General features: G+C 37.6%; 1 protein-coding gene across 3 annotated transcripts in view; it reads left to right on the top strand.

The window, feature by feature from the left end:
• SMCHD1 (structural maintenance of chromosomes flexible hinge domain containing 1) overlaps window positions 1–19,576 on the top strand; it is a 187,871-nt gene that overhangs the window by 78,402 nt on the left and 89,893 nt on the right. For all 3 annotated transcript variants that reach the window (XM_057504069.1, XM_036905842.2, XM_036905843.2), the window contains exons 21-22: window positions 5,489–5,585; window positions 6,897–6,969. In XM_057504069.1, coding sequence (XP_057360052.1) covers window positions 5,489–5,585; window positions 6,897–6,969 — 170 coding nt within the window. The remainder of the gene's footprint in view (window positions 1–5,488; window positions 5,586–6,896; window positions 6,970–19,576) is intronic.

Here is a 19,576-nt window from a genome sequence, read left to right as displayed (position 1 = left end):
TGTTGTCTTCCTTGGGTCCCTTGTGTTAGATCTGTGGATCTCCATGACCTGAGAGACTATCTCCTTCCCCAGATTGGGGAAGTTATCAGCAACTACCTCGTCAGAGACACTTTCTATCCCTTTCTCTCTCACTTCTTCTTCTGGTATTCCTATAATGCGAATATTGTTCCATTTGGATTGGTCCCACAGTTCTCTCAATATTCTTTCATTCTTAGAGATCCTTCTTCCTCTCTGTGCCTTATCTTCTTTGTATTCCTTTTCTCTAGTTTCTATTTCATTTATCATCTCCTCCACCGTATCCAACCTGCCTTTAATACCCTCCATCGTGCTCTTCAGTGATTGGATCTCCAACCTGAATTCATTCCTGAGTACTTGGATGTCTTTCAGTACCTCCATTAGCATGTTGATGATTTTTATTTTGAACTCCCTTTCAGGAAGAGTCAGGAGGTCCATATCATTTCAATCTTTCTCGGGAGTTGTATTAATAATTTTACTCTGGACCAGGTTTCTTTGGCGATTCATATTTGTATATGGCGCCCCCTAGTGCCCAGAAGCTCTATTCTGGAGCTGCTCAGCCCCTGAAGGAATGTCATGGGTCGCAGGGGAGCGGTATTGGTGCCTGGGGGGAGGAAAGAGCTGTTCCCCGCTTCCCGGCTCCTGTGCCTGTCTCCACTGCCTGAGCCAGTGGGCCAAGCACACAGATACAAGTTTTTGTCCCAGAGCAGCTGGATATGATTCCCTGCTTTCCACAAGCAGCCAGAATCCCAGTGTCCCCAGGTACTCTACCTGTCCCAGCTTTCCAACCCTGTAATCAGAAGAGTATGGTGAAAGTACCATGAAATGTAGGTTTGTGCTCCCAGCTCAGATCTCCGGAGCTAGGTATTCAGCAGTCCCAAGCCTTCCACTCCCTCCCTGCTCAGTTTCTCTTCCTCCCGCTGGTGAGCTGGGGTCGGGGGAAGGGCCCGGGTCCCGCCCAGCCACAGCTCTGGTACGTTACCCCATTTGGTGAAGTCTGCTCTTTTCTCCAGGTGTATGCAGTCTGGTGCCATCCTCTTTCCTGTTGCTTTCTCAGGATTAGTTGTGCCAACTATATTTTCTAATTGTATTCAGTTTTAGGAGGAAGCCTCTCTCTCTCCTCACGCCGCCTTCTTTAATCCTCTCCCCTACTAATAGGTTTTTAACAGTTTTGTTTTGGTTTGTTTTTAAAACCACAGCAATGAAGATTATGGTTTCCATGGAAATTTGAGTCTTTCTTTAGAAATTCCCTTTACTTAACAGCCTTTTAGAGTGATGTGATTGGCTTATATTATAAAATAGCTCTTTGAAACTTAGCCGTGTTTCCAGTGATAGAATAGGATGTTCATTATTTTCCATTATGTCTTTCTGAGGCATCTAGGGACAAATTCTTGTTCACACTCAAGAGCATGAATGCTAAGTGTTTCTTTTATCCATTTTGGCAAATTTATCTTTTTGGGTCCACTTTTTATGTATGCTTTCTTCTGTTGCTCTTAGTATTTTTTCCCTTGTGTTGTAGTTTTTTTTTAATCATTTGAGCATATACTATATTCCAGACATTTACTTACTAGAGATATATAATAGCATAGTACTTTAGGAGGTTACAGACTAGTGCGGTAGGTAGTTTAGCATTGAGATTTCTGCCATAGTTAAGATCCTGAAAAGCAATACATAGTTATAAAAAATATTCAAAAGTTTTTCAGTTTTATGTTCTCTTAAGTTGCAAAAAGTGATTCTTATTCTTGTCTTTTGACATAATGCATTCATATGAATAGTAAACAGTAATGGAATCAGTGAATACTTAAACATGTTTAAGAATAAAACACTTTAAGTATCTCATCTGGTCAGAAATGGAAAATATTAGTGCTTTAGTCAACACCTGTTATCTATCATGTCTTCCATCTTTTCCTTGACAGGATATTCTTACATACAAAATTTCTGTCACATGTATATATTTATATTTCAGGTTTTAGGCTTTTAAAACAAATTTGATGGCATAGCCATGTAAGCTTATCTTCCATAAAATAAGACCATTGTCTGAGTGGGTTTCTTTATTGTTTTTGTTTTCCAATGTTGTCTAAATTTTAAAAATTTATTTACACATAAAGCCTAAAGAGTCAAATCATTTGGAAAGGTTTGCAAAAAGAGCAGTTCCTCCTCCCTGTGCCCTCTTCACCATACCTACAGTCACTTTTCAGAGACCACATTAAGTTTTTTCTGCTTGAATCTTCTGGTAACTACTGCCATATATCTATGTAAATTTTATATTGCTGCTTCTTAATTTTAGGCATTTAGTTTTAGGCATTCTCTCTTAATTTATGGCTATAGGAGGTGAGGACATTTTCTTAGTGCCACTTGGGTTAAAAATAATCTTCCTATTTCCACATTCTTCATTAAAGTTATATTCTGGCTTGATTAGTATTTTACTTTACTACAGTCACGTAAATGCTAGTCATTATTTCCTGTACAGCTTTGTTACTATACTTTTTCCTTTCAAAATTGATTACATATTAAACTCTAAACTCTGCCAGGTGTCTGGTGTCTTCTTAAGATGTTTAGGTGCACAGGTAATCTTGAAAACATGAATGTATGGGTTGTAGCCACTTATTGATATAAGGGAGAAAGATTTCCTTCAGCCTTACAATCTCTTTATCAGATTGTCAGTTTCATGTTCCTGGAGACATCTCCCTTGGAGCTTGCAATGTGTTCCAGTCAGCATGGATTGTTTTTATGCTTGTTGTTGCCATTATTCTGGGATCTTCCTTCACCTTCATCTCGGGGATTCTCTTTGTCTTCTGTGTTGAGGAAATGTAATTAAATTTTTTCAACCTAGAAAACTTATGCACAGAGGTCAAAGAGAAAGAAAACAATTTTATTCTGAATTGAGCATTAAACCAGAATGTGATACTCATCACGGGCAATCTGATAAAGAGATTGTAAAGGCTGCAGGAAATCTTTCTCCCTTATATCGATAAGTGGCTACAACCCATACATTCGTGTTTTTAAGATAGAATTGTTGAATTTCTTTATTGTTGACTATAGGGTTTGCAATTCAGAGTCAGCTGACCAGAAGTTAGGCCCAGGAAACTGGGAGGTAGGGCCTACTTTCTTTGAGGACTATACTTCTGAGATGGCTCTCAGGTCCCCGAGAAAATATTCCTGAATTGTGAGACTTATTAAGTGGCTTATTTTACTGAATATGTAACTTTTCATGTTCTCCAGTTTTTTTAAAAGAATCCCGTGTCCCTCTTCCTTTTATTGAGACTAGTTTCCTAGTTTCTAAGAAAGAGTACATATGAGAAAAAATTATTGCTCTGGAAATGTCTGTTCTACTGAATCACTGAATTGAAAGTTGGGCACTGTTTTCCATAAAATAATGAAAATGTAGTTTCATCTTTGCCTTGTAACTTCCAGTATTACTGGAAGTTCATTTTGATTTTCCCCTATATATTTCTATGTATTCTCTCTGGAAGCTTATAGGATCTACTTTTAATTCTCAGCAAGGCAGGACTAGTACTACATCTTAATGTCAGTGTCTTCATTATTGGAAGTACTTCTTTCTCCACCTTCCATACTCACTGTTTTCTCTTTCTGGGATCCTTATTTGTATGTTATTGAAATTTCCAGACTTCTCTGATTTTCCTCTGTTCTTATTTTTATTTTTGTGTTTCTGCTTTACTTTCTGACATATTTTCTCAATTTTATCTTTACAATCCTTCTATAAAGTTTTCCTTTCTACTGTATTTTTAATGTCAAAGAATTCTTTTTGGTTCTCTAAATTTTCCTTTGTAGATCTTGTTCTCATTTAGGAATGTAATACTTTAACTGATAAATAAATGGTAGTTTTAAAATAAAACACCTTTACCCACACAGTTTCTTTTTGTTTTGTTTTTTTTTTTTATATATCTCTTTTGTTTGGGTATCTGGTAATTATTGGTCCTCCGCTTTTAACTGAGTGGCTCAAATGCAGATGGGAAACTGAGAATGTGGATGAGGCTGTTAACTTGTGAACTCTACTATAGAAGATCTGTCTGTAATGCTTTGCTGGGAGAAAATCCTGTAGTCAGTATCTTTAGATACTTCTTTTTGGGCTGGGAGGTTTTCTCAAAAATCTTGTCTCTGGCCTGGAGGGAATAGTTTGGCTGTCCAAGTTATCAGTCCAGAAACAAGACAGGAGGGGGCTGGGGGGAAAATGGGGATGGGAAGGTCTCAGCATCCATGTGCATTCATTCAGGATTACCTTACCCCTTTTATTCTTTCAGCATTTTACCCTATCCTTCAAATAATCTGTGTACTACTTAAGAGATTCTGTGCTTTAATATTTTCAGAGAATAATCTTCCGGTCATCTGACAGAGGCAGAGGGGAAATCTGGACACCTTTTTCTTTTCTGCCCCCCCACTTCTAGAGGCACATAGTACTACCAACTCCCGAATGTTCCCTAGGAATTCTGTGGTATAAATTGATTTCCAGCTTTTTTCATTGCTGTTATAGGGTTCTGTTTTCTTGGGACTACTAAAACATTTGCTGCCTGTCCTGTTTTCTAGCAGATAAGTCTTGATGTCTTTATCTCTTCTTCTTACCCCCCTTTTCTTATTTTTGCCTTTGATGGTAAATGAAAGAAATCCCTTTGTTCTCAGATTAGTGAGGTATTAAGAGATAGTACAAGTAGATGTGCGTATTTAGTGCCCATCTTTCCAGGGAGTCTGTTTTATTTTATATGTTACTGTATAGCTTTTTTTCAAACAAGGCAAGTCATTTAATTTTTGCAATTTATTCAGGTAATACCTGTAAATATTTGAATTGCATTCATCTGAAAACTTAGGCTTTTAATCCTGATCATGGTATGTCTTCTCCCTTTTTTCCGTAACTTACCCTATGACAGAGTAAAATGTTTAGGATCTACAAGTGGTCTAAAGTGACTTAGGAATCAAATTGCTCATGGCAGGAGATTAGGAAATTTCAGCATATACATGTTCTAACAAAGTTATGGTATCATACACTTGATCATTTGAGTTTATCTGAAATTGCCATTCAGTTTAATAGATGCCAAAAATTCTCTCAAATTCTACTGAGTGAAAGATTTGAAAAAAATGCATGGCAAAGTCTGAAGACATCCTCAAACTGGGCCTTTGGATATTTTCTTCTCTTAGGCCTATATATATGGTCTAACATTTGATTATTTCCTGCCTTGTATATTAACTAATTCAGTATATGAAGTTTTGCATTTTATAATATATTTATCGTTTGCAGTGTTTGGCCCACTGGTATCACCAACCAATAACTTGTTGAATCATTTTGCTTTGTAAAAGAAACTCATGGAATTTGCTTCTGTTGAATTATTCCTGTTTTTAGAAATACTTTATTAGAAAAGTGAATGAGTAAGAACATGAGAATGATATTTGAGAAAATACACATTTTGCAGCTTCTTAGGAGGTAGTGCAGGGAAAGTTAAAAATCATTTATTTTTTCCAGTGGTTTATCTTTGCATTATGAAGAGCTAACCAAAGGACCAAATTGCATAATTCGAGGTGTTACAGCTAAGGGCCCTGTGAACTCTTGTCAAGGCAAGGTAAGCACTACATAAATTTTACATAGTAAAAAATGAAATTGGAAATTGAAAATTGAATAACTATTTTTTTAAACAAGATGGCAGTAATGTGGAGTGCTTAGGAATTAATCAAAATCATGTCACCCAACTTATCATTTACATCTCTAAGGAAAGTTAGCACATTCACTGCTGCTGACATTTATGAATTAAATATTTTTCAACTGTCTTCATCTTCATTCCACCTTTTTGGCATTCAAAGCCAGTTTTTCAACACAGTTATCCAGTACTATTTTGTTTCTTTTTTCCTTTCCAGCCTTTTCCACCTATTTTTGTTTTTCTTACAGCAAAAACAAAAACAGAAAATCTTTAGCTCACCTCTGTAAATGTACTGGGTTTGGTATTTGGATAAAGGAAATTGTTTCAGGAGGGATAAGATTAGGGAAAGGTAAATTCCAATAAGGTAATTTTTTAATCAGATATAGATAGCAGCCAATAGATGTACATTACTAAAAGTGAATGTCATGGCTAATACCTTAAGTGATATATTGCTTTTTATCCCCCTTTATCATTACCTTCAGTATATACTTAAAATTTTACCCTATCAAAATATTTAAAATAGAGCATGTGAATTTAAGTATATATGCTATCCTGCACTTATATAATCAAATCAAATTAAAAATCAAGTCCTGAATTCAGATTTCCCTGGAAAAAGGACTTGAAATCCATGCAAACTTGACTTTACTAAGATAAACTTACTTATAAAAAGAGTTCTAGATTTTATTTTGAAATAATGTTATATTTACAGAAGAATTGGAAAGATAGCATAGAGTTTCACATATACTTCTCATCCAGCTTCCTCTATTAACATTTAAATGACCATCCTATATTTATCCAAATTGAGAAATTAACATTGATATAATACTATTAAAACTATGGACTTTATTCCCCTATTCTGTAGTTTTTCCTTTAATACTATTTTTATATTCTAGGATCTAATCTAGAACTCCACATTGCATTTAGAGTTCCTAGATTTTTGTGTTTTTTTTCACATCGCTATTTTCCATATTTTTTATAATGCCTACCCTGATTCTGATCATTATTCAGAGGATATATCTTTTCAATTGAAAAGGCTATTTTCTATAAAGAAGCAACTTACGTCAATTTTTTTCACCAGCATCTTACATAGATAATACAAATTTAGACAATATAAATTTGCTGAGTAGATTTCTATAATGTTATGAAAATGAAAAGCAAGGAATCAGAATTAAGATGATAAACTACTTAACTATTTATTTAGGACTTGGATTTAATTAAAATAATTTTTTCCAACAGAATTTTAATCTGAAGGTTATTCTACCGGGTTTAAAAGAAGACACACAGATTTTAAAAATTAGATTATTACCAGGTAACATTTTAGTATTCTTAATATTTACCTTTAAAATAATATTCTTATTATAAAGTATAATGATACTTACAAAGATGAAGTGTTTTTTGGTTTTGTTATGGTATAAATCTTAAATACATGTGAATGTCAAACAGCACTGACAGAAATGACCAATTAAAAAACAGGAAAACATTTAGGAAGACTTTAGTGAAATTCTAAAAATAATCTTGAGAGAAAAATGTGACCATTAAAAATGTATTGGGGTACTGTTTTTGAGGACATACTAATTATGCTCATGTTGGAACTGGATATCTTTCACTACTTTTTCTGATATAACTAAATATTTCATATTTTAAGAAGAAAAGTTTCTCATGCACCTTTCAACTTGAAAATAAAGTTAAAGTAACACAAAATGCTGCCTAATTTGAGAGGCTGTCTGTTGTAGAGATTCTAAGAGTACATTCTGATATCAGCCCCTCTGGGTTTGAATCTAAGCTTTGACACTTATGACCTAGGTAAACATGTTGTGTGTCTCAGTTTCTTCACACATAAAATGAACTAATAATCTACTTCCTCAGGATTGTTGTTAGGATTAAATGAGTTAATACAGGCAGCCCTCACTTTGCACAATTTCATGGTAACTGAATGGAGGACACAGTTCAATGATGCTTGTGTACTCATTAACACTGTCAAAGTGAGAACTGCACGTGCTTGTAAAACTCCTAGAACAGTGTTTGGTATGACTTGTGGCTCTGATATGAACACCATCATGATCATGTCTTTGACTACATATGACCTTTTGTACTGTTTTTAAGTGAAAAGAAACATATTAGCTCTGTCCTTTTGCGGAGTCCAGCTCTGCTGAACCTGAGAGCCTGAGAGGAGTGGGTGGGAGATCAGAAAAACGCAGAGATAGATACAAGAAAGACACAGAAATCAAAGTTGGGATCCGGAGGTCTACTGACCACTGATGGTGGACCAGTCATGCAGTTTTATTTCACAACACAGCTTATATACACAGACTTACTTCCATGAGCCTCCCACAATGATCTCATTTCCAGGCTGGTCTCACATCTGGTGTTCTCATTTCCGGTGATCTCACTTTCAGATCTGGTGTTCTCACTTCTGGATCTGGTGTTCTTACTTTTCTGGCTCTCCACATCTCCCCCGTCTTTCTTTAATAGAAACTTCAGGTGGTAGATAAATACACTAAAGATTATAGCAGGCAGAGGGTCTCCCAACACAGCCCTTCCCCTCAGCTGCCCTTTCCCTATGGTACAAGATAGAGGCGGGAGAATGAGGGGGCAGCCGCTGTTGGTCAGGTTTTTGACAACTGCTTGGGTCCCGATCTGAGCTGGGCATGGGTAACAAAGTAGCCATGTGGGCAGGAGACCTCTTTCAGAAGTGGTGAAGGTTCAGGCTTCTACAGGGTTGGTGGGTGAGGGTCTATGCCCCACATTGAGCACCACGTTGCCCATTCCCAGGGGGCTCCTCACGTTGCTGTTCCTCATATTTTGGGGGCAACGATTCATTATCCCCAGAGGCTGTTGTATTGGCCAAAGCCTCATAACTGGTAACTGCTTGTTTCAATTGTCTTTCCATAGAGCCTCCCTCCTGAAGTCTGTCAGGCAAACGAGTAGCCTCAGGGGAGGGATCTAAACTTCCTTTCACTAAATTCCATAAAGCAGAAGTCTCTCTGGGAAAGTCCCAAGGCCCATGAAGGGTGAAACACTGTTTAAGCTGCAGCCCCACCTTTTGCCAAGTCTGCTCATTTATGGTTGCTTCTTCAGGGAACCAGGGGCAAGTTTTCTGCACAAAAGCGAGAAAAGATTCTAGCTGCCGCCTGTGCACATTACTGCTGTGGACGCGAAGCATAGCTTTAAGCATATGTATGAAGATTTCTCAATCCTTAGACCCTGACTATCCTGTGTTTTACTCCTGACTCTATTGCTCCTGCACTTCACTCTGGACTTTATTGCTTCCATACTTCACTCTGGGTTCTATTGCTTCCTTGCCTTATTTCCTGACATCCCAGAAGTCCTGATGCACATCTTTTATTGGGGAGTCTCCTCACTTCAGTTTTCCTTCACCCTGTTCTCAGGTCCCTGTTTGGGTGTCACTTGCAGAGTCCAGCTCTGCTGAACCTGAGAGCCTGAGAGGAGTGGGTGGGAGATTAGAAAAACAGAGAGAGACATACAAGAAAGACACAGAAATCAAAGTTGGGATCTGGAGGTCCACTGACCTCTGATAGTGCAGTTTTATTTCACAGGACAGCTTATATACACAGATCCCACCCACAACGATCTCACTTCTGGGCTGATCTCCCATTTGGTGTTCTCATTTCTGGTGATCTCACTTCCGGATCTAGTATTCTTACTCCCAGCTCTCCACGTCCTTTCACAAAATCAAGTAGTAGGATATTTCCTTCAAGCATGAGCCGATGAAGAAGTAAAAATTGGCACATTAATAGAAGTATAAAATAATTGTTAAATATTAATAAACACTTAAAATGCTTTTATTTTAGGAGTTAGCTAAAAAGTATAGATTTGGGTAGTGAAATTCTTAGGAACCAAGTAGTTCTGACCTTTTTTTTTTAAATTTGAGAGTGAAAGTGGTAAAGTAGGAAGTAGGATGGTAGAGTGGTAATGGTTATAAGGTTTCACATTACCCAGGAATTAAACCTGTGTCTGCCATTTACAAGGCCATGTGACCTGGGCAAAATACTCTCTGGATCCCAGTTTCCTCATCTATAAAATGGGGATAATACTACCTTCTTCATTAAGATTATTGTGAATATGATGATGATTATGAATATGTGATAAGATATGAAAATCGTGCTTAAAACTTCAACACTATATTTTTACTCTATTGCCTAGCATATAGTAAAAAAAAAAAGTATTAACTAATTATAAAGTAAAATCAGTGTTTGCAATAATTGTTCTTTGTAAACTTGTGTTTCCAGCATTTAGTATAGACTATACTTAAAAATATCTTAGAGGAAACTTGTAATGTAGCTTCCTTACAACATCAAAGTAGTGGGCAATCTCACAAGTAAATGACATCATTACTTGAACTGTTATATCATTACTTGAACTGTCCTTTCAACATTATTACCCAAAATATGTGCTTCAGAAGTCAGACATTGTGGTGGCAGGTGGGAGAGATGGTTAAATAGAAAGGCAAGGCAGAAACCTCCTCCCACACACACCAAAGAAGCCACTACAGCAAATACTGCTAAACCTGAAAATGACCTGAAGGCTGCAGAACAGACCACACAGAAAAGGGTAAAGTGACAGAGAGGCAATCGAGTGGACCCAAGCCCTTCCACCATCCCAGCCCACAGGTGGGAGAAAGCGGAATGAAGTGGGGAGGCCATAGGTGCTCAGTAATTCTGCACACCTGGCCCTGGAGATCTCTTCTGGGAGCACAAGTCCACATTGCATTGGGTTCTGGTGATTAGCGGGACTGGACACCAGGAACACTGGAACACTCTGGGAGGCTGAGACTCCAGCTGCTTGTGGAGAACAGACATCCTCCACAGGTCCAGCTGAGACCTAAAGCAGAGGTGGCAGTTTGGAAGATTTGCCAGCACTGGGAGGGGTGCCAGAGAGGCAAAGGTTAGACGGACCTCTTGCCTCAGGAGAAAGGGCAGGTAGATGATTCCTACCCAGCCTTCCCTTGGCCCAACTCTGTAGCCCCAGATACTCCATTCCCCTTGCTCATAGCTCAGCCCCAAAGTACTTTCCTGTCCACCACTGGTGAGACACCCTACTTGGACCAGCAGCATCAGAATTTGCTGCCTGCAAACAGAGGGAGACCCTCCCAGCTTTCATAGCCCTGTCTCATTCCAACTGGGGAGGCATCTGCAGAAGCCAGTTCTGAGAGCTGCTTCTTCTCCATGGGTGTCCAGGTCAGGTGGTGAAACTTGCTGCTGCAGTGTGCCCTGCTACCGCCACCCACAGGGGTTTGCACCTGCCCCAGAGCCACACAACTGATCCATCCACCCCATTAACCCAGAAGCCCTGCCATAGCTGTAGGGCAGGTGGAGGGCAGCACCACCCACAATGATCCCAGCAGAAGGCACTGCTGTGATCACAAAGGGCTGGCTGAAGCAAACTGCCATCTGCCGCAGACTGAGACCACTGCTGGCAAACAGACAAAAAGGCGACCCTGCCCATTGCCCACCAACAGAAACTGGGGTTACACCAGAAATGAGAACCAGGCACTGGAAAGTAGTCTTGAGTCTCTGGGCACCACAGGATGCCTTCTTCAGAAAGCCATTACTCTCTAGACCAGGAGGCATAGCAGATACAAAGGAAGAAACACAGAAACTCTGACAAAATGTTGAGGCAGAGAAATATGTTAAAGACAAAACTATAGGATAAGATACCAGAAAGAGGGCTAAAGAAAATAGATTATCAAACTTCTTGATAAAGATTTCAAAGTAAAAGTCATAAAATACTTCCTGATCTATGGAAAAGTACTGAAGGTCTGAGGGAGGACTTCAACAGAGATATAGGAGCTAAGAAAGCCACTCAGAGCTGAAAATACAGTATACACTGATAAGTGATAACAAGTATACACTGGAGGGAGTGAATAACAGATTGCTGCAAGTAGAGGAGACAGTCAATGAGATGGAAATTAGAAAAACAATGAAGCTGAGGAACAGAGAGAAAAAAGAATATTAAGGAATGAAAGAATGATAAGAGAGCTGTGTGACCAATCCAAATGAAACAATATTTGCAAAATAGAGATACCAGAAGGAGAAAAAGACAAAGGGATAGAAAGTCTCTTTGAGAAAATAATTGTTGAAAACTTGCCCAATTTGGGGAAGGAAATAGACACTCAGGTCATGGAAGCGTAGAGAGCCCCTAACAAAGAAACCCCAGGAAGACAACACTAAGACATATAAAAATTAAAACAGCAAAGATTAAGGTTAAGGAAAGAGTATTGAAACCAGCCAGAGAGAGAAATAAAATTATTTATAAGGGAAACCCTATCAGGCTATCAACAGACTTCTCAGCAGAAACTTTACTGTCCAGGAGGGAGTGGCATGAAATATTCAGTTTTCTATAATAGAAGGACCTTTAACCAAGAATCCATTACCCAGCAAGATTATCATTTAAATTTGAAGCAGGGATTAAACAATTCTCAGGTAAACAAAGACTCAAAAAATTTATAACTACTAAACCAGCATTACAGGATATGTTACAGGGACTGCAGTAGATGGAAATGTTCCTAAGGCTAAATAGTTTTCATCAGTGAAAATAAACCCACAGTAAAGATAGTACACCAGTTAGTACTAAGTAAGTATGACATTAAAATAAAAGTAGTAAAACCAACTATAAACAAAATTAGTCAAGGGATATGCAATAAGTGCAAATTATGACATCAAAACATAGAGTGTGGAGAAGGAAGAAAAAAAGAAGTACTTTAGATTGTGTTTGAAATAGAGCAGTCAGCAATTTAACATAGACTGTTATATAGTTAGGAATCTCTCCTTGAACCTTAGGATAATCACAAACCCATAGCCTATAATAGATACACAAAAAAATGAAAAATGAAATCCAATCACAACACTAAAGAAAACCATCAAATAAGAGAAAAGTGTAAAAGGAAGAAAGGAACAGAGAGGAGCTCTAAAAACAACCAGAAAACAATCAGTAAAATGGCAATAAATACATACCCATCAGTTACCTTAATTTAAAAGGACTGAATGCACCAATCAAAAGACATGGTGTCAAAATGGCTAAAGATACAAGACCCATCTATATGCTGTCTACAAAAAACTCATTTCAGACCCAAAGACAAAAACTGAAAGTGGAGGGATGGAAAAAGACATGCAAGTAACATGGAGAAAAAGGCAGGAGTGACAGTATTTATATGAGACAAAATAGATTTCAAAATAATGAGACAGAAGGTTATTAGATAATGATAAAAGGGTCAGTCCAACAAGAGGATATAACCATTGTAAATATCTGTGCACCCAACATAGGAGCACCTAAATATGTAAAACAAATACCAAAAGAATTAAAGGGGACAGAGCAGCAGGGTATATACGTTTTTCTCAAGTGTACATGGAATGTTCACCAGAACAGATCACATATTAGGCCACAAAAAGAGCCTCAATACATTTAAAATGTTTGAAATTTATCAAACAGCTTCTCAGACCACAATCATATGAAACTAGAAATTACACAAGGAAAACAAGCCTACAAACACATGGAGACTAAACAACATGCTTCTTAAGTAGTGGATCAATAAATAAAACAAGCAATACATGGAGACAAATGAAAACAAAAAAACAACAGTCCGAAATTGATGGATGCCACAAAAGCAATTCTAAGAGGAACATACATACCAATACAGGCCTACCTCAAATACTAACAGTCTAAACTTACAAGTTAAAGAAATTAGAAAAAGAACAAATGAAACCCAAAGTTAGTAGAAGGAGGGACATAATAAAGATCAGAGCAGAAGTGAATAACAGAAGAATAAAACAATAGGAAAAAAAAATCAACGTAACCAAGCACTAGTTCTTTGAGAAGGATAAAGTAGATAAACCCCTAGCCAGACTTAGCAAGAAAAAAAGAGTACAGAAATAAATAAAAACAGAAATGAGGAGGGAATAGTCACAACAGAGGCCACAAAAATACAAAGAATTATTAGAGAATTCTGTGAAAAATTATATGACGATAAATTGGACATATTTAAAAAATGGACAAATACCTAGAAAAATACAACCTTCCAAGAGTGACCCGGGAAGAAACAGAAAACTTGAACAAACCAATTACCAGCAATTAAATTGAATTGGTAAAAAAAAACTCCCAACAAACAACAGTGTAGGACCCAATGGCTTCACAGCAGAATACTACCAAACATTTAAAATAAGAGCTTAGCACCCATCCTTTTTAAGTATTGCAGAGAGTGGAAGAGGAGGGAATATTTCCAAACTCATTCTGTGAGGCCAGCATCACTTTAATATCAAAACCAGACAAGAACACTTTTTAAAAGATTACCAATATCCCTGATGAACATGGGTGCAAAAATCCTCAACAAAATATTAGCAAACTGAATTCAAAAATACATCAAAAGGATCATCCATCACGACCAAGTGGGATTTATTCCAGAGATGCAGGGGTGGTACAACATTAGTAAATCAATCAGTATTATACACCACATTAGTAAAAAGGATAAAAACCAATGATCATCTCAATAGATGCTGAAAAAGCATTTGACAAAATTGAACATCTATTCAAGATAAAAACTATGAATAGTATGGGTATAGAGGATACGTACCTCAACATAATAAAGGCCATATACAACAAACCCACAGCTAACACCATACTTCATGGTGAAAAGCAGAAAGCTCTTCCTCTAAGATCAGAAACATGACAAAGATGTCCAGTCCCACCACTTTTATTCAACATAGTACTGGAGGTCTTAGTCATGGCAATGAGACAACACAGATAGATAAAAGGCATCCAAATTGGTAATGAAGAAGTTAAACTGTCACTCTTTGCAAATGACATATACAAAAAAAAAAACCCTAAAGACTTTGCCAAAAAAGTATTAGAACTAATAACTGGTTTCAGCAAAGTTGCAGATTACAAAATTGATATGCAGAAATCTGTTGCATCCCTCTTTACTAAAAATGAATTAGCAGAAAGAGAAATCCATTTACAATTGCATCAGAAAGAATAAAATACCTAGGAATAAACCTAACCAAGAGTAAAAGACCTATACTCTGAAAACTGTAAGACACTCATGAGAGAAATTAAAGACAGCAATATGTGGAAAGCTATTCTGTGCTCATGGATAGGAAGAATTAATAGAATGGTCATTCTGCCTAAGGCAATCTACAGATTCAATGCAATCCCTATCAAAATACCAACAGCATTTTTCAATGAACTAGAACATATAGTTCTAAAATTCACATAGAACCACAAAAGACCCCCAAATAGTCAAAGTGATCCTAAGAAAGAAGACCAAAGTGGCTGGGGAAGGGGAGATGATTATGCTCCCTAACTTCAAACTCTACTAAAAAGCCACAGTAATCAAAACAACTTGGCACTGGCACAAGAACAGACCTGTAGATAAATGGAACACTATGGGGAGCCCAGATATAAACCCACACAAATATGGTTAGTTAATATACAATAAAAGAGACTTGAATATACTGTGGGGAAAAGACAGCCTTTTCAATAACTGGTGTTGAGAAAACTGGACAGCTACATGTAAGAATGAAACTGAATCACTGTCTAAATTCATACACAAAAGTAAACAATATGGATCAAAGACCTGAATGTAAGTCATGAAACCATAAAACTCTTAGAAGAAAAAAGCAAAAATCTCTTGAACACTCATATGGGCAATTTTTTTTACTGGAGACTTTTCCTTGGGCAAGGGAAGCACAATAAAAAATGAACAAGAGAGTCCACATGAAACTAAAAAATCTTCCATACAGCAAAGGACACCATCAGAGCAAAAAGGCATTCTACAGTATGGGAGAATATATTTCTGAATGATTTATCTGATAAGGGGTTAACATTCAAAATATATAAAGAACTCATCTGCCTCAAGATCAAAATAGTAAATATCCCTATTACAAAATGGACAGAGGACCTAAACAGATATTTCTCAAAGAAATACAGATTCCCAACTGGCACATGAAAAGATGTTCTACGTTGCTAATCACCAGGGAAATGAAAATCAAAACCGCAGTGAGACTCCACTTCACACCAGTTAGAATGGCCACTATCCAAAGACAAGAAATAACAAGTATTGGTGAGGATATGGAGAAGAGGGATCCCTCCTACACTATTGGTGGGAATGGAAATTGGTGCAGCCACTGTGGAAAGTAGTATGGAAGTCCCTAAAAAACTAAAAATAGAAACCGTACAACCCAGTAATTCTACTTCTAGGAATTTACCTGAAGAAAACAAGATCCCTGACTCAAAAAGATATATGCACCCCTATGTTTATTGCCACATTATTTACAATAACTAAGATATGGAAGCATCCTAAGTGTCACACCATCAGTAGATGAATGGATAAAGAAGATGTACATATACACAATGGAATATTGTTCAGTCATAAAAAAAAATCCTGCCATTTGTGACTATGTGGATGGATCTAGAGGGTATTATACTCAGTGAAATAAGCCTGGTGGAGAAAGACAAATATCATATAATTTAACTTATTTGTAGATGTATAAAACAGAATGAACAAAACAGCAGTAGACTCATACACACTGAGAAGTGACTAGTTGTTGTCATGGGGGAGGGGTTGGGATGGGTAGATGGAGAGAATGAGAGGGATAAAGGGGCACAAAAATTATCAATCATAATATAAGTTGGTTATGGGGATAATAGTTCAGCATGGAGAATATAGCCAGTGATTCTGTAGTGTCTTCCTATGTTGACAGATAATAACTGTACTAGTACGGGTGAGGATTTAATAATAATGGGTAACTGCTGAACAACTGTGCTGAATATTTGAAACGAACGTAAGATTGTATATCAGTGGTACTTCAGTAAAAAAAAAAAATAGGATTAAAGATGGCAGTGTGAGAGGTGACACAGAGGCTTCCTCCTAAAACCGCATATAATACAAAAATATAATTAGTACAACTAATCCTGAGAGAGCAACAGGAAAAAGGACTGTGCCAGACTGCATACACCTGGAGAAAAGAGCAGACCTCACAGAACAGGGTAACGTACCAAAGCTGTGACCTGGAAGGACCCAAGCCCTTCCCCCACCCCAGCTCAACGGCAGGAGGAAGAGAAATGGAGCAGGGAGAGAGTAGAGGCCTGGGACTGCTGAATACCTAACTCCGGAGATCTGCTTTGGGAGCACAAGCCTACATTTCATGGTGCTTTCATGATATTCTCATGAGTAGGGGGTTGGAAAGCTAAGACATGCAAAATTCCTGGAGAGACTGAGATTCCAGCTGCTTGTGGGAAGCAGGGATCCATATCCAGCTGCTCTGGGACAAAAGCTTATACCTGTGTGCTCGGCCCACTGGTTCAGGCAGCGGAGACAGACATAGCAGCCGGGAAACAGGAAAGAGCTCTTTCCTCCCCCCAGGCACCAATACCACTCCCTTGCGTCCCACGACATTGTTTCAGGGGCTGAGCAGCTCCAGGGAGTAGAGCTTCTGGACACTAGAGGTCACCATGCACAAATATGAAACGCCAAAGGAACCTGGTAAAGAGTAAAATTAATATAACCCCTGAGAAAGATGACATGGACCTCATGACTCTTTCCGTAAGGGAGTTCAAAATAAAAATTATTAACATGCTAATTGAGGTACAGAAAGATATTTAGGAACTCAGGAATGAATTCCAGTCAGAGATCCAATCATTGAACAGCACAATGGAGGGTATTAAAAGCAGATTGGATACAGTGGAGGAGATGATAAATGAAATAGAAAGTAGAGAAGAGGAATACAAAGAAGCTGAGGCATAGAGAGAAAAAAAGTATCTTAAAACTGAAAGAATATTGAGAGAACTGTGGGACCAATCCAAACAGAACAATATTCGCATTATAGGGGTACCAGAAGAAGAAGAAGAGAGAGAAAGGGATAGAAAGTGTTTTTGAGGAGGTAACTAATGAAAACTTCCCCAGTCTGGGGAAGGACATAGTCTCTCAGACCATGGAGATACACAGATCTCCCAACACAAGGGACCCAAGGAAGACAAAACCAAAATATACAGTAATTAAAATGGCAAAGATCAAAGATAATGACAGACTGTTAAAAACAGCCAGAGAGAGAAATAAGATCACATGCAAAGGAAAGCCCATCAGGCTAACATCAGACTTCTCAGCAGAAACCTTAGAGGCCAGAAGGCAGTGGCATGATGTATTTAATGTAATGAAGCAGAAGGGCCTGGAACCAAGATTACTTTATCCCACAAGGTTATCATTTAAATTTGAAGGAGGAATTAAACAATTTCCAGATAAGCAAAGGCTGAGAGAATTTACCTCCCACAAACCATCTCTACAGTCTATTTTGGAGGGCCTGCTATAGAAGGAAATGTTCCTAAGGTTAAATAGCTGTCACCAGAGGTAATAAAACACAGTAAAGAAAGTAGAACAGCTACTAAGCAAATGCAAAATTAAATTAGCTATCCCCAAAGTCAAACAAGGTATAGACAAAGTATAGAATATGATACCTAATATATAAAGAATGGAAGAGGGAGAAAAAGAAAAGAACCCTTACATTGTGTTTTTAATAGCATATTAAGTGAGTTAAGTTAGACTCTTAGATAGTAAGGAAGTTAACCTTGAATCTTTGGTAACCAGAAATCTAAAGTTTGCAATGGCAATAAGTACTTACCTATCGATAATCACCCTAAATGTAAATGGACTGAATGCACCAATCAAAAGACATAGAGTCACTGAATGGATTAAAAAACAAGGCTCATCTATATGCTGCCTACAAGAGACTCACGTCAAACCCAAAGACATACACAGACCTAAAGTGAAGGAATAGAAAAAGATATTTCATGCAACTAATAGATAAAAGCAGGAGTTGCAGTAATTGTATCAGACAAAATAGACTTCAAAACAAAGAAAGTCACAAGAAACAAAGAAGAACATTACATAACAATTAATGGGTCAATCCAACAAGAAGATATAACTATTATAAATCTATGCTCCCAACACAGGGGCACCTACTTATGTGAATCAAATACTAACTGAATTAAAAGGGGAAATAGAATGCAATGCATTCATTCTAGGAGACTTCAAAACTCCACTCACTCTGAAGGACAGATCAACCAGACAGAAAATAAGTAAGGACACAGAGGCACTGAGCAACACATTAGAACAGATGGACGTAACAGACATCCACAGAACTCTACACCCAAAAGCAGCAGAATACATATTCTTCTCAAGTGCACATGGAACATTTGCAAGAATAGATCATACACTAGGCCACAAAAAGAGCCTCAGTAAATTCAAAAAGATTGAAATTGTACCAACCAGTTTCTCAGACCACAAAGGTATGAAACTAGAAATAAATTATGCAAAGAAAATGAAAAATCCCACAAACACACGGAGGCTTCACAACATGCTCCTAAATAACCAGTGGATCAATGACCAAATAAAAACAGAGATCAAGCAGTATATGGAGACAAATGACAACAGTAATTCAACACCACAAAATCTGTAGGACACAGCCACGGCCGTGCTAAGAGGAAAGTATATTGCAACAGAGGCCTACCTCCAGAAAGAAGAACAATCCCATATAAGCAGTCTAAACTCACTATTTATGAAACTAGAAAAAGAAGAACAAATGAGGCCCAAAGTCAGTAGAAGGAGGGACATACTAAAGATTAGAGCAGAAATAAATAAAATCAAGAAGAATAAAACAATACAAAGAATCAATGAAAGCAAGAACTGGTTCTTCAAGAAAATAAAATAGATAAACCCATAGCCAGACTTATTAAGAAAAAAAGAGTCCACATATAAACAGAATCAGAAATGAGAAAGGAAAAATCACTATAGACAGCACAGAAATACAAAGAATTATTAGAGAATATTACGAAAAAGTATATGCTAATAAACTGGATAACTTAGAAGAAATGGACCACTTTCTAGAAAAATACAACCTTCCAAGGCT

Source organism: Manis pentadactyla, chromosome 6, assembly GCF_030020395.1.
Source record: "Manis pentadactyla isolate mManPen7 chromosome 6, mManPen7.hap1, whole genome shotgun sequence".
Lineage (NCBI taxonomy): Eukaryota > Metazoa > Chordata > Mammalia > Pholidota > Manidae > Manis > Manis pentadactyla.
This window is presented reverse-complemented; position numbering and strand designations above follow the sequence as displayed.